This window comes from Notamacropus eugenii, chromosome 5 (assembly GCF_028372415.1).
Source record: "Notamacropus eugenii isolate mMacEug1 chromosome 5, mMacEug1.pri_v2, whole genome shotgun sequence".
In the NCBI taxonomy this organism is placed as follows: domain Eukaryota; kingdom Metazoa; phylum Chordata; class Mammalia; order Diprotodontia; family Macropodidae; genus Notamacropus; species Notamacropus eugenii.
The window spans coordinates 315,950,203-315,966,364 of record NC_092876.1 but is presented as its reverse complement, the minus strand read 5'-3'; the positions used below and the strand labels follow the sequence as shown (position 1 = coordinate 315,966,364).

The 16,162-nt window shown below is 34.9% G+C and overlaps 1 protein-coding gene across 1 annotated transcript in view; it reads right to left on the bottom strand.

Moving 5' to 3' along the window:
* The window catches only part of CNTNAP5 (contactin associated protein family member 5), a 951,365-nt gene that overhangs the window by 90,956 nt on the left and 844,247 nt on the right, over positions 1–16,162 (bottom strand). Inside the window, exon 20 of the mRNA XM_072613412.1 lies at positions 472–602. Within this exon, the coding sequence (XP_072469513.1) occupies positions 472–602 (131 nt within the window). The remainder of the gene's footprint in view (positions 1–471; positions 603–16,162) is intronic.

Sequence of the window (16,162 nt, the reverse complement as noted above, 5' to 3'; positions counted from 1 at the left end):
TGTCTCTAAAGTGGTATAAATAGTATATCTGTTTATCTTTTATAATTGCTGTAAGGATCAAATAAGTAACATATATGAAACTGCAACTGCAAATTGCAAATTGAAAAGCATTTTTATTATTAGGGACTAAGCTGCATATAAGTAAAAAAGGAGCAAAATCCTTTTCTCTCTTTCTGGTTCTTTTTCTCATTCTTTTCCTTTGTTCTTCTGCTGACTTTGTCATGCTTATTCATTCATTCATTCATTCATTCATATTTTCATTGCAAATTCAATTCAAAAGAAATTCAATGAAAAATTCCCTAGCCCTTTATTAAAACAAGAGCAGAGAATATGTAGGGGTGGGGAGAAGATCAGGATCACACTGTCTGACTCTCCTCTACTTTACTCCTCAACTGCATCACTACCCACAATTTTCAAGTGGCTGTGAGATATGAATTATATTTACAACTATGTGAAAGGAAAATCCAGTACCTGAATAGTGAGCTCTTTCCCATCTCGGTTAATCTTCACATGGTGTATTTGTCTGTTGGCAAAGTTTTCCACATCGATGGTGTATACATGGACTCTCTCCTTACTCAGCTGATATCGAACCTGTAAATTTCCTTAAAAGCAGAATACATTTCCATTTAGAATTGTGGCCCACAGAAAGCACTATATAATTCTTAAATTACATTTTCTTTTAAGCCACCGTTACTGGCCTCCAGGGGATCATTTCTCAAATCCATTTATCACCTCATTTAAAAAAAAAAAAGACTGAATATGCTTGGTGCCACAGTCACAGGCAAACATAAGGAATGACATTAGTATGGATACAAATTAAACGCAATGTATTTATATGTCATCAAAAACACCATGTAATGTCTTTGCAAGCAAATATACTCAATTATCTATTGTGACATTGGAGAAATTTTAATTAACTCTATTTGAGGGTCTTTAATCTTAATTCTCTGTCCCTTAAGTTCAGAGACATGCATGCAAAAACCCACTGCTTCCTCAGATAATTTATCCATGATATCCTACATCTTTATCTAAGGAAGATGCAGAAAGTTATAAATGTATCATTTTTTGTTTGTCTGGTTTCTTGTTTATCTGGCTGTAAGATCAACTCATAGGATGTGAAACCTCCAAATATCTTTCCCCATCTAAGTTGCCATCACCATAGATTGCTAATAGTGAGGAGGATGGTTAAGGATGACTGAGACTCATGAAATAAAATGGCCTTGACACAACAGTGAATTAGAAAACAATGAGCTGAACTGTCATCAGGTCATGGCTTCACCTATCCTTTAAATTCCCTGAAAACTGTAGGAAACATAGTGAACTTGCTCTTTTTATTTCCCCATGGGCATCCCAAAGTATTGATTTGAAAGTTACTTCTTGTTGCATTCTATGTGACCCATATCATGTGGCATCTGATTGTGACAGGTTGAAATTTATGAATTTGATTGCAATTTTGTTGTTTAGAACCTGGTACTATTTACCTTTGTTGTAAGTAGGGGTTAGAGTCCCAGACTAGCATAAAAAAGATTGATTCTAGCAAAACTATCATAATAGCCCTAATTCTAAATCCCAAGTACAGAGGAAGAAACAGAGGGGGGAAAAACATTATTTTTTCCCCTCTCTCTTTCTTGAGTGAGTAAAAAGTCATCCACAGGTAGACTATTGAAATCAGCAAAATTTATATATGGAATACCCTGCTTTCTTTTCTCTACCATCTCCCACCTCTTAGAGTTTCTTTTCTCAGACCCAATACTGTTAAAAGAACCTCACATCACTGCTGATCTCAGGCTTAAACTATCCCTGATCAAAATGTTTCATATATCACCTTCCAAACAGTCTGCAAAATATTCCCATTTGCATTTTTAAATGATTCAGCTTTTTTTCATTCTAATCAAGTTCTAATAAATGGAATCACTCTTAGTATATCCAGGTAAAGTTAAAGAAAAAAGGAAGATAGTTCTGAGGAGAATCTTTTGGGTCCCAGAGGCCATCTTGTAAATCATGGTAAGGCATGAGCTCTTCTGGATCTACTCCTGTAAGTGGGTTAATAACTTGACAGTGTTTTTTTTTTTTCTTTCTTTTTCTCTGAACAGGTAGAGAGAATATCAATACACACGATATTTCAAGGTAGACATAGATTCATAGATATCTCTCTCTCTCTCTCTCTCTCTCTCTCTCTCTCTCTCTCTCTCTGTCTCTCTCTCTCTCTCCCTCTCCCTCTCCCTCTCCCTCTCCCTCTCCCTCTCCCTCTCCCTCTCTCCCCCCACCTTTCTTATCTTTTAAACATTTCATAGTTAGGAGTGGTAGTATACATACATCATCCCTACTATAAAAGAGACTGAGGCTGCTTCCAGCCTAGGTGAGACAGGAAGGCAGAGATAGAAAATCAAAACAAATGAAAATGAAAACAACCAAACAAAAACAATAATTATTTTAAAATTAAATGTCAAATTTTAGAAGTCACATCTAAAAATGTCAAAAATCCTGTCTGCTCTAAACATAAGCTTCTTTCTGGCAGGCACTGGATATTCTTTCTTGCATCTATCATAGTATCTAGAAAAGGGTCACTTGTTTCAGTTGTGTCCATCTCTTTATGACACCATTTGGGGTTTTCTTGGCAAAGATAGTGGAATGGTTCGTCATTCCTTTCTCCAGCTCATTTTACAGATGAGAAACTGAGACAAACAGGGTTAAGTGACTTGCTCAAGATCACACAGCTAGCAAGTATCTAAGGCAGGATTTGAACTCGGGAAGATGTATCAGTCTTTCTGACTTCAAGCCTGGCATTCCCCTGTGCCAGCTAGCTGCCCATATGCATGGTAGCTGCTCTTTCTATATTTAGTCCATTTGTTGAAAATTAAAGAATTTTTTAAAAATACAAAAGTATTTTACAGCAGGTGCTTTATATCTGTTGACATTTGTCTAGCGTTCCAATTTCTTCGGAAAAACTCTCTTCCTCATCTTCCCTACAAAATGCTCCCAGAGGAGGCCATCCTGTACCTGGCTCATCATTTCTCCCAATGGTCCACAGACCTTTATGCTCCTTCTGCCCCACTGCAATGCAATCAAGGTGCCCTGTGCCCTGCAGGCAGTTCACGGGAAAAAAAAATGAATCTCTCTACATTTTGTCATACATTTAGGAATATCTGTGAAAGATTATTTCTGACAGTGTTTTCAGGATAGTGAGGCTGAAGAAGAATAATCTCACAAGGGTCAAGGGCTTGGGGCTCACTAACTTTTACTTTCTCCTGAATGGTCTTCAGATGCTTGGTTGGAGAACCAGGGAGTGACTTTTACCTGACTGTTTTTCACCTCATTGATTCAGCTGATTACTGTCAGTTTCCTGCTGGGAGATGCTGCCTCTTCCCTGGCACAGAGCATCTTGAACTCATAGCAGTCCATGAACCTCCATATACACTCTTTCTACTGTTCCATTTGTCCACCTTTCCCTTCCCTGACTTCTCATGCTTTCAGCTCCATAATGGTAAATGTTGCAATTTTATCATTCCATATACAGTGAATTGACCCTGAGGAAAGTAACTGGCCGGAAATCAAATACATCAGAAATGGACTGTCATAGTTGGGAATGCTTTGCAACTCCTCTATGGTTTTGTGATAAATTACTCTTCCATTTGGAATGAAATATTCCTGTTAGTGCGCATTAACACTGCTACATGAAGGAAGTCATGTGTAAATATGCACAAAGATAACATTTATACTGTCAGAAATTAGAATCATCAATATGTTGGATTCAAATTTCACCATCTCTTTTTGATTAAAAAAAAAAGATGCTTTAAAAAAAGTAGTCCAAAATTCAATGACTTTTGGTCACTAGTGAACTTTTCATAAAATTTTAAAAGAAAGGTATTAATATTATATTAGTCAATTTGCATTAGCCTCATTATATTTTTAAGCCTACTGGCAAATATATATTTCGTTTTTAGAATTAAACACCTCATGTTTAATTAAAACACCACTGTTTTATATTCTCTCTCTCTCTCTCTCTCTCTCTCTCTCTCTCTCTCTCTCTCTCTCTCTAGCTGTCTCTCTCTGTCTGTCTCAGCAGCTACCTGAGCCACAATAGGGGAAAATAAACTTTAAGGTATTTTATTCAAAATAAGAAATTCTCTACAAACCAAGGGAGCAGTGCATACATAAAAATGCTAGTACAGTCTCAGAATTCTTCACTTCAATAACCAAAGCATATCCATTCCTGTAAATTTTCATTTCCTGGTAGTGTTCAAAGGAACATTTATATTAGGCACCTTCTGCTTCTATGTGATCTGTGCCTCGGTAAATTCAAAGCACTCCTCATAAACTCTAGAGCTAAGGAGGAACTAGAAATATCCTATTCTCTAATGGGAGAATACCTAGAATTCAACTCTTCCTTGATTTCAGACATGCTGAATTTTAATACAAGGAACAGAATACAAAACTTCCATTTAATGAGTTTTCATTTTTGATGCTAGCCTTTCTGTACTGTCTCAAAAAAGTGAAGGTAAGATTAATAAATAGATTGCAATTTGGAAAAAAACTTTTCACATTGGAAAGTTTTGGAACCTGTTTTCAAATTTGCTATGAAGCCTAGCAAAGTATATATAAGTGCCCTTTAGCAAAACATTACATAATTTATAATAGCTAAGCAATCGATCACCTGCATTCAAGAATGAGGGAAGTCTTGCTTCATTGTAATAGGCCATGGACAAGAAATTTTTAGTTTAGGAGTTCACATTTTATTTTTGATGGAAACTTGCAATATAACACCAAGAATATTTATCACCTACACCCCCCTCTTTCCAGACAAATCCATAATAGATTACTAAGAACAAGCTTGGCCATGTATAGAGAGACATCTCTAAACTTCTGAGGTTGTTAGTGTTGTCATCACCATCCTCATCATCAGTTTAAAACGTTTACTAAGAACTTACCCTACATAATGGACAACGTATTATGATCTGGGTGAATAAACAGTTGTTAGACAGTATTACTGAGGCTTGTCTGTGCATATCTAATTATTCTAATAAGGAGGCACTGTAATGGGCCTTTGGAACATATCCACACTGCCTAACATAAAGTTCCCAAGCCCTTGAAGATGGTTGTAGCCTCCTCTGATTCACTGCCTGCATCTTTAAAATGGGCAAGATGGAGCTAGTCACTCTCCTTTCTGCCTGTCCTTCTTGCTGGGTAGAGGGGATGAAGATTCCACTTAACCCAGTGTGGGTGCCATAAACTGAACAGGTGAGAGGGGAAGGACTTCCTTCTCTTCCTCTCCCTCTTTTGTTCCAGTGAGTAGAACTGGACCTGTGCTTGGGTTGTTTTGTTTATTTGTTTGTTTTCTGTTTCATTCATCCCGTGGGTTTGGGTCAGGTGATCTTGGAACTAGGTTTAGAGGCTTGACAGCATACCCCAAATCCTAGCATGGAAGCCCTGAGAAGATTCAAGCCCAAAGTGGATTTAACACTTGGAAATAAGAATATACTCTATAGGAATTAAAGGACATTATAAATCTAATTCCTTCCCCCTCCCCAGAGACTGAGGGAGGGCAGGAAATAAGGATTATGCGTCACATGTTGGGGGATTAAGTTCAACCTTTTGAAGTAAATATTTCTTTGCCCAAACTAATGTGATTTTCTATGGTGAAATGGAACTGGGTTGCAGGAGAGCCCCCTATAATTGAGATAACATCATTATTGAGGGTGAGAATCATCTGAAGAGAACCTAGACACCTCCTCACTCCCTAATGCCGTTAAACAAACTAGAGATACGCGGGAAAGGAACGAAATCTAAACTACCCTGGCCTTCCAGGAAGTTGAATCAGGGCAGAGTGTGTTTCAACGGAATTACTGAGCTGGAACAATTTACAATCCAGTTGGGATTGTTCAGGTTTAGGACTACTGAGACCCTAAAATAATGACACATGGGTCCTGCCTGAATGAAATCGACCTAAGCCTTCTTGCAGCCAAAGAGAAACAAGGTTTATTAAAGATCTACAGTACTGACCAGACTCTTAAAGAAACTGAACATTTATACTGCTAATGCAAGCAGGCCAGATTGAATCTGAGCTGCTTAATGGAAATAAGATGGATCTTATATACAAAAAGACTGTGGGAGGGAATCTCAGAGTGGCCAAGTAGTCTGGGGTTACTGGAGAAGGGGTCAAGGAAGGATCTTGATGGGAGCGGCCAGTAGGCTGGGATAACTGTATCCTTCTTATGCTTCCTTAGTGACTTATTTTATTAAAATATATTCAATATGCTATTCCAAATAGTCAAATTATGCTAATTTACATGTGATCTTTTTTTGTTTGTTTTATGCATATAATCTGTCATTCTGACTGGGCTCTGGAAACCCCCATGAACTCTCCTTGAATTTTCCTACTTGATCAAGTCTCTGGTTTTCACCTGAAGCTATAATGCTCTCAGCTGGCCTTTCATTGTTGAGCCTCAATCACCCAATTCTCTGTTATCCCTAATCTAGCCCAGACCTTCATTGTTGGTTGCCTCCAGATTGCCTCCTGCTACTTCCGACCATCAATCCTATCTAGACCCCATTCTCTTGGCCAAGTGTTCAAACTGCCATTGAACTTGGGGCTAGTACCAAGAGTGACCCTCATATACAATATGCTTATTTCTAGCTCCAAAGGTTTATTCACCAACTTGAATGCTATTCCAAATCATACCCATATTTTAAAGATTTATTGAAGTCTCACCTCCTCCATGGTGACTTCCCTGACTATCCTATCCCACATTAGTTTCCCCTTGCCAAAATTCCTAAATCATTAGGACCATAAGAACTTAATAAATCCTTAATATGTGTCAGACCTTATGCTAAATATTGCTGATATAAAGAGAGGCAAAACATTATCCCTGTTCTCAAAAAACAAACAAAAAAAACCTTTTACATTCCAATAGAGGAGACAACCCATAAATAACTAGGTAGATTTAAGATACATACAGAGTAGATGTTAGGTAAACTCAGAGAAGAAGGCATGAAGAACAGGGGTTAGGGGTAATTTGTGAATTGAGAAAGCTATATTTATCTTAAGTCTTCTTCAAAGTGAGACACAGTTTTATGGAAATACGTAGCTATACAAATGAATACTGGTTCATGGAAATGTCTATTCCTTGATCTCAGCTAGCAAAATAAAGGTATGCATTGTTCTGTATAATAAGAATAACATTTTCCATATCACTATTAGGAAAAATCAACATTTTAAAAAATTCTGAGGTTTCATCTCAGACTCATCTAATTTATAGAGATGATCAAGATGGAAAAAGCCCTTGCTGGTGAGAATGTGGAAAGGTAGACAAGATGTGATATGAGTGATTGAGCTGTTAATTGTTTCAAGAATTCTGGAAAACACTTTGAATTTATTCAAAAATATCATTCAACTATTTTTGTGAAGTGACCCCAGGAATCTCCCTACTTGGTACATACCTCAATGATGTTAAAAAAAACAAACAAAAAAGTCATATTACCAAAATAATCATAATAGCAGTAACCACAGTAGCAAAATAAACCAAACAAATAAAATACTGGAATCAAGTACCATCAAATGGTGAATATCTAAATAAATTATGGTGTTCCAATGTAATGGAATACTTTTGTGAGATAAGAAATAAAACATACAAGCAATTCAGAAAAAAATAAGGAGAGATTTGTAGGAACTGATGCAGAGAGAAATAAGTTAAACCAGAAAAACTATATATATGTATATATATATATAATTTAACTGGGAAAAAGTATTTTAAAAAAGGTTAAATTTGAGAAATTTTAATGTCTGATATTAGCCTCTTAGAATAGAAAAGTAGTAGAACTTTTCTTTAAGTAGGATTAAGGAATTGCTGGTGGACAGTCTTGCATATATTGTCAGACTTGTTTACTATTTTGGTCATATTTTTTTAACTCATTTCATTTTAAAATCTGCATGCTCATACAAAATGGATAATTTTGATTATATTAAATTGAAAAGGATTTGCACAAAGCCAGTACAACCAAGATTAGAACCTAGGAAGAATTATATGAACTGATGTTTAGTGAAGTGAGTCCAACCAAGAGAACAAGAACATTGTATACAGTTACAGCAACACTGAGTGATCATCAACTATACTACACTCATTCTTCTCAGCAATACAAGGTTTTAAGACACTTCCAAAGGACACATGATGGAAAATGCTATCCACCTGCAGAGAACGAATGGTGAAGTCTGAATGCAGATCAAAACACACTTTTCACTTTTTTTCCTTTCTTTTGATTTTTCCCTTTGTTTTGATTTTTCTTTCACAATATGATTAATGTGGAAATATGTGTAATATGACTATATTTATAGTCTCCATAAGATTGCATGCCACATTGGGGAAGGCAGGGGGAAAAAAGAGGAGGAAAAATTCAGAACTCAAAATCTTATAAAAGTGAGTGTTGAAAACTAAAAATAAATAAATTTAAAATAAAAAAAAACAAAAATAAAATGAAATTGGAATGCTAATTGAGAAATATATATGGAAATGACTGTTGAATAAAAAAAGGCATTAATAATATGCATTAGAATAAATCAACAGACAAATAAAATCAAAATCACCCCCTATCCTCACTTCTCTGAAAACAAGTAATGTAATATCTTCTATGATTTTCTCTAAAGTTAATACAGAAAGTTATAAAGTTCATTGAACTACTTCGGGAAAGATTCACTGTTTTCTTAAGGAGGAGGACTCAATCTATGCATAGGTGTTTGAGGAGGATGAGAAATAGCATTCAGTGCCAAATGTGAATATTAAAGTTTTTCTACATACTTTCTATCTTTGGCAAGGTAAGCCAACGTTGGCACTGAAAAAGAATCGGCTATCCAAAAGACAATATTCTCAGCTATTTCAAACTTTCTCATGAGTCAGTAAGTGAAATGTGCTGAATGTTTTCAGATCCACTGAGCTATGATGGTTTTTTAGGACTTGATTCATTTCATATTCAAAAAATAACCTTGAAAACTCTAAGAGGAAGCAATAAACAGGTAGCAAATCCTCCAGTCTATTCAGCAGCAGGTTCTGGTTTACTTTGTTCAACCCTATTTTAAGCACCTTAATAAGCAATAATTATCTACGTCTCTCCCAGTGCTTCTGTTTACATTTACACAAAATGTTCTAGTACCTGTCTCATTCTTATCTTTATCTCAAAAAGCTACATACAGGAAAGGTTCCTTATGCTAAAGAAAAAAGCATCAATTACCACCAACCTTTTGATTCTAGGGCTTTTTAGCTAGCTTTTTCCTTTTCCTGCTTAACAAAGTATTTGCAGATTTGCAATAAGGAACTGAGACAAAAATTAACTGAGGTCTAGATTTCTTCAATTTTAGTTCAAAAGCATAAATGAAAACAAAACAAGCCAGCAAGGGATTCCTTTATTCACGCAACAAGCATTTATTAAGCACATACTATGCTGATTCTTTCTTGTTAAACTGGGTATCTGACCATGCTGCCTTTAGTCATAAGTATGTGTTTATACATGTAGTGAATTCAGTTTAATTGGGAGGTGAGAGGTTCATGGCACAAAATTTTGAGAAAGAATTTAATACTGAATTCCATCAAATAAGGAGGAGAAGGACCATATATTCTACCACTTTGCCCAATATCCACTAGCCCATGATTCTAATCTTTGTGATTTAATGAGGTTGCCTTCCTTCCCAAACCAGGAAGAGGTAGAGAAAATCAGATTTATACAAATGACTAACAATCTCTTAAGCCATTCCCCAAGAAAGACTCAAAAAAGGTTAAAATGCTCCACCTCAATAACAGCTCAAGAGTTGAGGGTCATGAAGTGTTAGAATGATATCAAAATAATTCTACTAACCTGCGTTGTCCTTACCTATCCTACTCATTTTTTGGAATGGTGGTATTTAACTGAGCCTGGGGTTGGATTAATCTATGAAACATAGGTAAAAGGTTTCGTTACCCTTTTCGATATCAGTATAAATCTTCGCAGATCTCAAGCCCTAGTTCCATCAAAATCTGGTCAAGGTTAGCTACTTGCAAAGTATGATAACTTATCTCTTAAAACTAGCAAAAAACATGAGGTTTGGATTAAAGAAAGATCAGTTAGGTCCACATGTACATTAAATATCCTTTGTCAGCTAGGCTGATTTGTATAACACTGATGAAGCCCATCTTAGATCTGACTATTACACTGTCTCTGGGATTTCTAATCCCATACTTGGATTAATAGTTATGTACGCTACATTGAAAAGGCTGCAAGGGAGTTTCAAGAAATATTAAGACACAGTCCACGCCTTAGGGAGTGAAAAATCCAGTAACATTCTTCTTATAGTGAGAGTATCTCAAATGAATATTCTAGAAGAGAAACTGATGAATTCCTTAATGTTTTAAGATTTCATTCACTTAAGTACCATGCATATTTTCTCTTTTGCAGAGACTGAGTTTAAGTTAAATTTTTTTATTCTCTACCCTAATTTGCATATGATTTGTGAGATATGAAAGAAGTTGTCATTGTGATTCAACATAGTAATTAGTTTGTTAAGTATTCAGGATGAGTTAGCTCTGAAAATTTTATGTACACTTTTTTTATGATTCAATCCCTTTTGAATGCTGATGCACTTGATCAGGATACTGTAAAACTCAAGTATGTTGGATGTAAAGTAAGTTTTGTGTTAGTTTTTTTTTCTGTTGAAATTATGCTCCAATGCCAAATTCTAATGATAATAAAAAGATAAGTAGGTTCAAAGATTTATTTGTTCAGGAAATTTGATTTGCTGGTTGACTAAAATATGATTAACAATTTTAGGGGAATAATAGTCATAGGCACATTGGACTAAGAGTCAGGAGCCCTCTGTTCTAATTCTAGTTCTTCTACTAACCAGATATACAGGCGTTCACAAATCATCTCATACATCTTTGTTTCCTTGTAAGCAAAATGGTAACAAGTTTTCCTGGCTTATCAACTTAATAGGGTTTGGGTGATTATCAGATAGAGCAATCTGTATATAAATAAATTCAAAGAATAAAGCACACAGTATAAAATAAACAAAAAAACGATAACAAGAAAAAGAACATCAGAAGAGGATACAAACAAACAACAATTTTGTTACTACATTGTTAAATTTAACGCACACTTTAAAATTCAAGTTTCATCGTTTCATATAGGACACTTTTCTTTATTCTTTGGGTATTGAAATGTTTGTTGATTGTTGTTGTGAACTCTGTACTAATAAATACATTTTTAAAAAATCTTTATACATTCACAAAGAGTGAATAACGTTCAACTAAGGACAACAATTTCTCATTTGCTCAGAAAATGGGTAGACCTTGAACAGCCGTCCCTCACTCCAAACAAAGTCAAGTGCAAGTTATGACATCGGTTCTCTGATGTCATGGTCTTTGAAAATGAAGGACGCAACACAACAGCTAAGGCTGAGCTACCTTCGTTAATTGCAAATATACAACTCAAGAAAACATTTAATTTCCTTAGTATCTTCTACACTGACTGACCATTAGGTTTAGATACCTCATTCAGGTTGTTTCAACTTTCTACCTGCTCTTAATGCTTATACGTAATGGAATCTGAAGTATATGCCATTTAGCATTTTATTAGAAATGCACATACATTTATCTGCTTGTCAATGTTTAAATGACAGATTTTTGCAATGTTGAGATTTAAAAGGAATTTAGGTTATTTTTACCAACTAATTCCCTTGTAAGAGGCTCAATATCTACGAGGGTCTCATCCCCCAATCTCCCACCAGTACAGGTTAGGATTACATCCTTATGTGGCTTCCTGTTGACTGAAGTACACAAAATAGTATAGTAATTGTGGAGTTGGGACCCACAAGTCACCACACAAATCACCACATACTGCTCTGCTGATCATCACTGTTTCTCTATAGAAATGAGGGATAATACATCTACCCAAGCCAAGACATTGAGTATTCTTTCTGTTATGACTAAATGGAATGCCTTTTGTTAATGATTAAATGACATGTAAACATTTCATTTCATTACAGTATAGAAACCAGTCTGGTCAGTCCTAGCCTATTATACCCATCACTTTCTGTATAAGGAAACTCAGGCCTCAAGACATTATGAGTTACCCAAGCTATCACAGCTAGGAAATGGCCAAACATTCCTTAGATTTATAGCATTTTGGAATCTTGGATTGGTGTGGACCTCAGAAGTCTACATCACCCTCCTTAGCTGAAAAGAAGTCTGACAAATGATATCCTGGATAATCAGTCAGTCACGAAACAAGCATTCAATTCTACCCAAAAGATCTTTGAATGATGAAACATCCGAACTTTCTGAGGTCTGTCAAATCACTTTTCACTAATCAATCCTTAAGATACTTTTTTGCCTTCATAGAATCAAAATATTCTCTTGAATTATATAATAATTATTCTTAAATTACTCAGGCTCAAGTAAAACAAAATGAACTTGTCTTCCCATAGAGAAGTGATATGTTTTAGCTGAAAGAACACCAAATTTGTAGATAAAAGAGATTGGAACTTAAATCTTGAACCTGACATTTGAGTAAGTCAATTAACAGCTCAGTTTCCTCGTCTCAAAAACTGGAAGAATGATAATGCGGGATGCAGTTTAGAAGGTTTGAGGGAAAGAAGGTACTTTCTAAATGCTATAGAAAGGTGAAATTATTTGTTCTATGTGAGAAGTAGAAAAAAACTTGAAGATATCTTTTATGGCTATATGGTACAGTAGAAAAACATGGAAAAACTTAAAGGATTTGCTGCAGAAGTAAATAAGATGAGCCAATAAAATAATGTATACAATGATCCAACAGCATACATGGAAAGAACAACCAAAATACAATTAAAAATTAACAGTGAAAAATGACAAAGGACAGACACAGCCCTGAACAAAATATTTGAGAAGACATCTTCCCCAACTCATTTGAAAAAGAAGCAGATTCTCCTGTAGAGTATAGGACACTGCTTATAATTTCTGGGGTTTCTTTTACACATTGATTGGTTTTTCTGAATTTTTCCTCTTCTTCATCTTTACTCTTTATGTACTTATACTTTAAAACAATATATGTGATATGAGATGGCTCTCAGAAAAGGAAAGCAGAACGTCCTAGGACAGTTTAGAAAAGGTAAGAACAAAAATATATCAATAAAAATATTTTAGAAAATATGATGTTAAAGGAACACTGAATTTGTAGTTAGAAGAACTCCTTCCAAATTTTGTCTCAGCTACTTCTCTGTATGAATGTAAGCTTCAATTTTCCCAACTGTAAAATAAGAGGATTAGACCTGGTCATGCCTTTCAGTAACTATACAATTAAAATCATCTCTTTCCTCTAGAAATGTTCCAACTTTTCCATGTCTTCTGTATAATATAGTAGCCAGAAGTAAAAAATTTTTACAGATGCAATCCAAACAGAATAGAACACAGTGATTCTGATCTACCAGGTTTTGTATATTATGTTCTATTGAAGCATAACAGTAAAATACCTAGTCTCCCCCATTTTCCTTACATGAACAATTATCTTAGGGTATCTCCTATAGCTTCCATTATTCCTATTGTTTTTTTTTTGAGCCAAGTATAGAAAATTACATTTATCACTATTAAATATTATCTGAATAAATTAGGCAAACCTACTCAGATAAGAAGCACTTGAGTTCTCATTCAGTTGGCTAGAAAGGCAACATGATAAAGCCAAAAGAGTGGTAGATTTAGATTCACGAAGATCTGAACTTGAAGAAGCTCACCTCTTATGTTGACTAGTCATGTTTTTTGGGGGCAGAGACTTCATTCTCTGATCCTACAGTGTTCATCCATAAAATGGCAGGGGGTAGTGTTTAATAATACCTATAATGTTGACCTCACAGGATTATTAAAATAAATGAGATAATGTATGCAAAATAAATTATACACTTTAAAATGTTAGATAGATTTCAGATTTCTAACACCTTAACTTTGCCATTTACCTTTGAATCACCCCAGGTTTGATAAACATCCATGTTTATCATTGCATTACTTCATACAAACTATTTATAATTATGTTACATATTACCAAGAATAAAGAGCCCTATCAAAGTATATACACCAGAAATTTTTTCTAGGTCAGCAGCGATCCATTCCTAAATATTCTTTGCATTCATTCATTTGACCAATTTTGAATCTCTCATATCTATATGACCCGTTTAATCTATCATAAAACATAGGGATGCTATGTCTCTGGCATTCCTTCATTTTCTTGGCTGGGAATCTCATCGAAGAGGAACAGTGTTTAGTCTGTACTGACGTTATTTATATACCCATATTTGTTCTTCATATTCTCTGGGCAGTTAGGTGGTACAGCGGATAGAGTGCTGGGTCTGGTGCCAGGAATATTCATCTTCATGAATATAAATCTGGCCTCAGACACTTACTATCTGTCTGACCCTGGGCAAGTCACTTAAATTTGCCTCAGTTGCTCATCTATAAAATGAGCTGTAGGAGGAAATGGCAAACCACTTTAGCATCTTTGCCAAGAAAAGTCCAAATGGGATCATTGCATGTTGGACGTGACTGAAAAATAACAGTAATAAATCCATTCTTCACTAATGACCTCCATTGTAAGTTTAAATTCTTTCTGATCACTTTCATAAATCTTTGACTAAATACAGGATATCCAAATGTCTTAGATAATTTTAGCTTTTTAGTATTTAAAACTTATTAGTATAAAACTGAACTAAAATTTTTGGGACACAAAAAATTAAGTTCCCTGGCCACTATGAGACTCCCTCCATCCTTAAATAGAATCCTAAATTTATATGTATTGAGTCCTCATCAGGATGTCAATTTCTTTGTCCTATTTCATTTCACATATAATTTCTTTAATGAAGCACTACCTTCCATCAGTAACATCTATGAAAATAACATGTCTACCCATAAGGCATTCAGTTTCTTGACAAATTCCTTATAATCCCTAAAGCAAAAAGGAGCCATTAAAATCATCAAGACCAATCTCTTGGCTTTACAGATGAGGAAACTGAGGCCCAGAGAAATGAAATAAATTCCAAAATGTTATACAAATATCAAGCACTGGAACTCAAATTTGGAAGCTATAATCAGTTGCATCACAATGCCTCTTAATGTCCTAGAGAGATAACATGCTGTGCAGTTGTTCATATTAGGTTTACATATGCCTGCTTTGGCTATCCTTAGCAGGGTCAGTTATGACAATAAATTCTGAGACCATATACTTAGGTGCTATCCACAAAAGTAAGCAAGTTAGAGGAAAGGGGTTTAGGAAAAGATGATGACTTCATTTTACATCTGGAGTTTTACAGTATTTGATAATCTCTTTCTCTTCTTGTTTTCAGGGTCTACAAGAGAATGCCCAAAGAGACAATGATTCCCTAATACCATAAGGCAAAAAGAAATAGAGCTCCATTTCTATTTTTCCAAATTATTGTGCATTTAATATTTTTTTGTTAATGTCTGCTAAGGTTTTTGTAAATGCATGGAATAGACATGCATATGTTTGTATGTGTGCATGCATTGTGTGTGTATGTATGTATGTATGTATGCAGATACACATATAGATTTAGAGATAAGCTATATAATTAGTTTCAGCTTCATGCAAGTCCATAAATAAAAGTACAAATGATGGACAGTGAGCAATGATTTTATAAGTTGTTTTAAGAAATCATTAAAAAAACATAAAGACACAAATTAATGAATAATCATGGGTAACGTCTACCATATTTATATCTAATAATAATGTTAGACAGACAGACAGACAGACAGATAGATAGATAGATAGATAGATAGATAGATAGATAGATAGATAGATAGATAGATAGATAGATGGAAAAATGATTAAGGGATGGGTAGATTGATAGTAGATAATGAGAGATATGTAGATATATATCCTCAGTGACTTCACATACATGCTAACAACATGCATTTAATAAATGAAAGTGCTAATTCATTCAATAAGGTTTTTTCTATTTTTAAGGAAAAAGTCGTAAAAAAGGATATAAGCTACAATACATAGAACTACGATTTGCAGACTTTTTCTCATTGAGTAAAAATAAACTCTTAGATTATAAATTCTTTGAGGGTGGTTATTGTGCTAACTTGTCTTCGTATTTCCATCAGTTTATATTCCAGGAACTTAGACATGTGAGGCCCTAAAAATTGTTGGTCATATTAGA